The 2737-nt window shown below is 48.0% G+C and overlaps 1 protein-coding gene across 1 annotated transcript in view; it reads right to left on the bottom strand.

The window, feature by feature from the left end:
* Nucleotides 1-1396, bottom strand: part of BCDIN3D (BCDIN3 domain containing) — a 5904-nt gene extending 4508 nt beyond the window's left edge. The window contains exon 1 of the mRNA XM_010857784.1: nucleotides 848-1396. Within this exon, the coding sequence (XP_010856086.1) occupies nucleotides 848-1252 (405 nt within the window). The 5' untranslated portion in view covers nucleotides 1253-1396. The remainder of the gene's footprint in view (nucleotides 1-847) is intronic.
* Nucleotides 1397-2737: the final 1341 nt, after the last annotated feature.

The raw sequence follows: 2737 nt of genomic DNA on the forward strand, positions 1-2737 counted from the left end.
GCTCCCATTTACCAGCTGTGTCCCTACAGCCCTCAACCTTCTACTAAAGTCTCTTCTGCCTAAGGCCAGAAATAGGGTAAAATTTTCCTTACCCCTTCCCCTCCTGGTCTGGAAAGGAGTGACGGTACTAACTTTGTGAAGCATCTGTAATCATAGGGTCAGAATGCCTGCTCCTCTAGGATATCCTAGTTACTACAAATAGGTGTTAGAAAGACGCTCTGCTGTTTTGCTTGTGGTCTGACTATAATCATTCTTATGCCTAAGAATACTTTGTGGTAAGAAAATGTGGCAAAGCCTTCCTCTAACAGGATGCTTTATTTTCTTTCTCGATCTTCTCCACTGTCCTCAGCCAATTGATTGCTTTTAAAATACCCACTTGGCTCTGCACTGTTTCACACTTTTCTTAATTTCACGCATGATTCTGTCACCCCCAGCTCAGCTCATCCAGTAAACCAATCCCAACTCCACGCTTCCAAACGTGAGTCTCAGGCAGCCCCCCTCTCTTCGAGCAAGTCGCCAGCCACGCTGGACAGGAGGCAACAGCCGGAAGCCCAGACACTTTGGCCCTGCCCACCCGGGGTTCGGTCGAGACGCTGCAAGTGCGGAGGCGGGGCGCAGGAATTCCGAACGTATTTGAAAATGATTCCTCCCCCAGATTCCTAAGAGAGATGGTGTTACGACCCCGGGGGTCCTGTAGCAGCAGCGAGGGGTCGAACGCTAAACCTTTAAACTCATTTTGGGAACGCTGTGAGGGGTGTAATACCACGCCCAGGCCGAAAGTCCAGAGGACTTGAAAGCTGCCAACCTCTCGGCTCAACCGACGTCCGATCCCTCCCCCGGCACTCACCCCGGAGTTACACCCCACGTCGAGCCCCAGGATCGGCCTTGTCTCGGGACTCTGAGGGAAGAGCCGGCGAAGCAGCTCCGGGGGTAGGAGGCGGAGCCGTTGCTCTGGAGGGTGGAAGCGGGAATAATGAGGGAAATTTCCGAACGGGGCTGCCCCGGGTTCCAGAACGCGCGGTTTCTCTTCCGCCGCGGTCTTCTCGACGCCCCCCGTGGCCTGCTCCGTGGACGCCGCCATTAGTCTCAGTCTGGCCTCTGAGTCCCCTCGGAACCGGAAATCTTGAACCTTCAGGCCGCCCGGGCTCCAGCGCGCTTGCGCTGAACGACAAAGGGACTGAGTATAAAGGCGACCTCCCATGGGTGAGAGCGGGAATAGGGGGTTTGCGTTGCCTCGTGGCATCATCGCCATAATCTAGGAGGTGGTTAGTAATATTATTCTGTTTTTTGTGTGTGAGAAACAAGCGCAGAGAGATTGAATGACTTGCTGAAGCCAACGGTCTACCCAGAACAAGGCATTTATTGGGATTTGGAAATCTATTTTGGTCTAACTTCCTTCCTTTACAAATGCATAAAGTGAGACCCAGAGATTAGAAATTACTTGCTTAAGGTCGCACGGGAATATATGACCCAAGAACTTGCACCCGTTCATCCTGTGATTCCAGGAAAGGGTAGCTAGAAACTGTTGGTCACTTGAGGTGCCAGAAGACCCAGATAGCCCAGCCTGCCACGTGGGTCAGGTGGACAGGGGCAACTGGAGACTGTGAGCTCTTGAGAGGTAAGGACTGTGCCTTAAGAGCCAGTACATAAGAGGGCTTAACAAACACCAGACATTTTTCTAAACCTTTTACAGGTATTTGTTTAATCCTCACACCAACCCTGTGAAAAAAGAACCATAACTAATATCCTTTTTATATAGGTGAGAACATTGAGGGACCACAAAGTTAGTAATTTGTCCAAAATGAAACAGTTAGAAATGATAGCACCAGGATTTGAACCCAGGTACTTTGGTTCTGGAGGTTGTATTTGCAACCATTATGTTGTTCTCAACCTGAATCCCCTTTTTGTTCAGTTGCTCACTCATGTTGGACTCTTTGCAACCCCATGGACTGCAACATGCCAGGCTTCCCTGTCCTTCACTGTCTCCCCGAGTTTGCTCAAACTCATGTCCATTGAGTGGATGATGCCATCCAACCATCTCATTCTCTGTTGCCTTCTCCTCCTGCCCTCAATCTTCTCCAGCATCAGTCTTTTCCAATGAGTTGGCTCTTTGCATCAGGTGGCCAAAATATTGGGGCTTCAGCTTCAGCATCAGTCCTTCCAATGAATATTCAGGACTGATTTCCTTTAGGATTGACTGGTTTGATCTTGCTGTCCAAGGGACTTTCAAGAGTCTTCCCCAACGCCACAGTTCAAAAGCATGAATTCTTCAGTGCTCAGCCTTCTTTATGGTCCAACTCTCACATCTGTGCATGACTACTGGAAAAACCATAGTTTTGAGTATATGGACCTTCATCAGCCAAGTGATGTCTCTGCTTTTTAATGTATTGTCTATGTTTGTCATAGCTTTTTTTCAAGGAGCAAGTGTCTTTTAATTTCATAGCTGCAGTCACCATCTGCAGTGATTTTGGAGCCCAAGAAAATAGTCTGTCACTGTTTCCATTGTTTCCCCATCTATTTGCTATGAAGTGATGGGACTGGATCCATGATCTTAGTTTTTTATATGTTGAGTTTTAAGCCAGATTTTTCACCTTTCAACAAAAGGCTCTTTAGTTCCTCTTTGTTTTCTGCCATTCAGGTGGTGTCATCTGCATATCTGAGGTTATTTTTATTTCTCCCAGCAATCTTGATTCCAGCTTGTGATTCATCTAGCCTGGCATTTCATATGATGTACTCT

This window comes from Bison bison, unplaced genomic scaffold (assembly GCF_000754665.1).
Source record: "Bison bison bison isolate TAMUID 2011002044 unplaced genomic scaffold, Bison_UMD1.0 scf7180017864383, whole genome shotgun sequence".
NCBI lineage: Eukaryota > Metazoa > Chordata > Mammalia > Artiodactyla > Bovidae > Bison > Bison bison.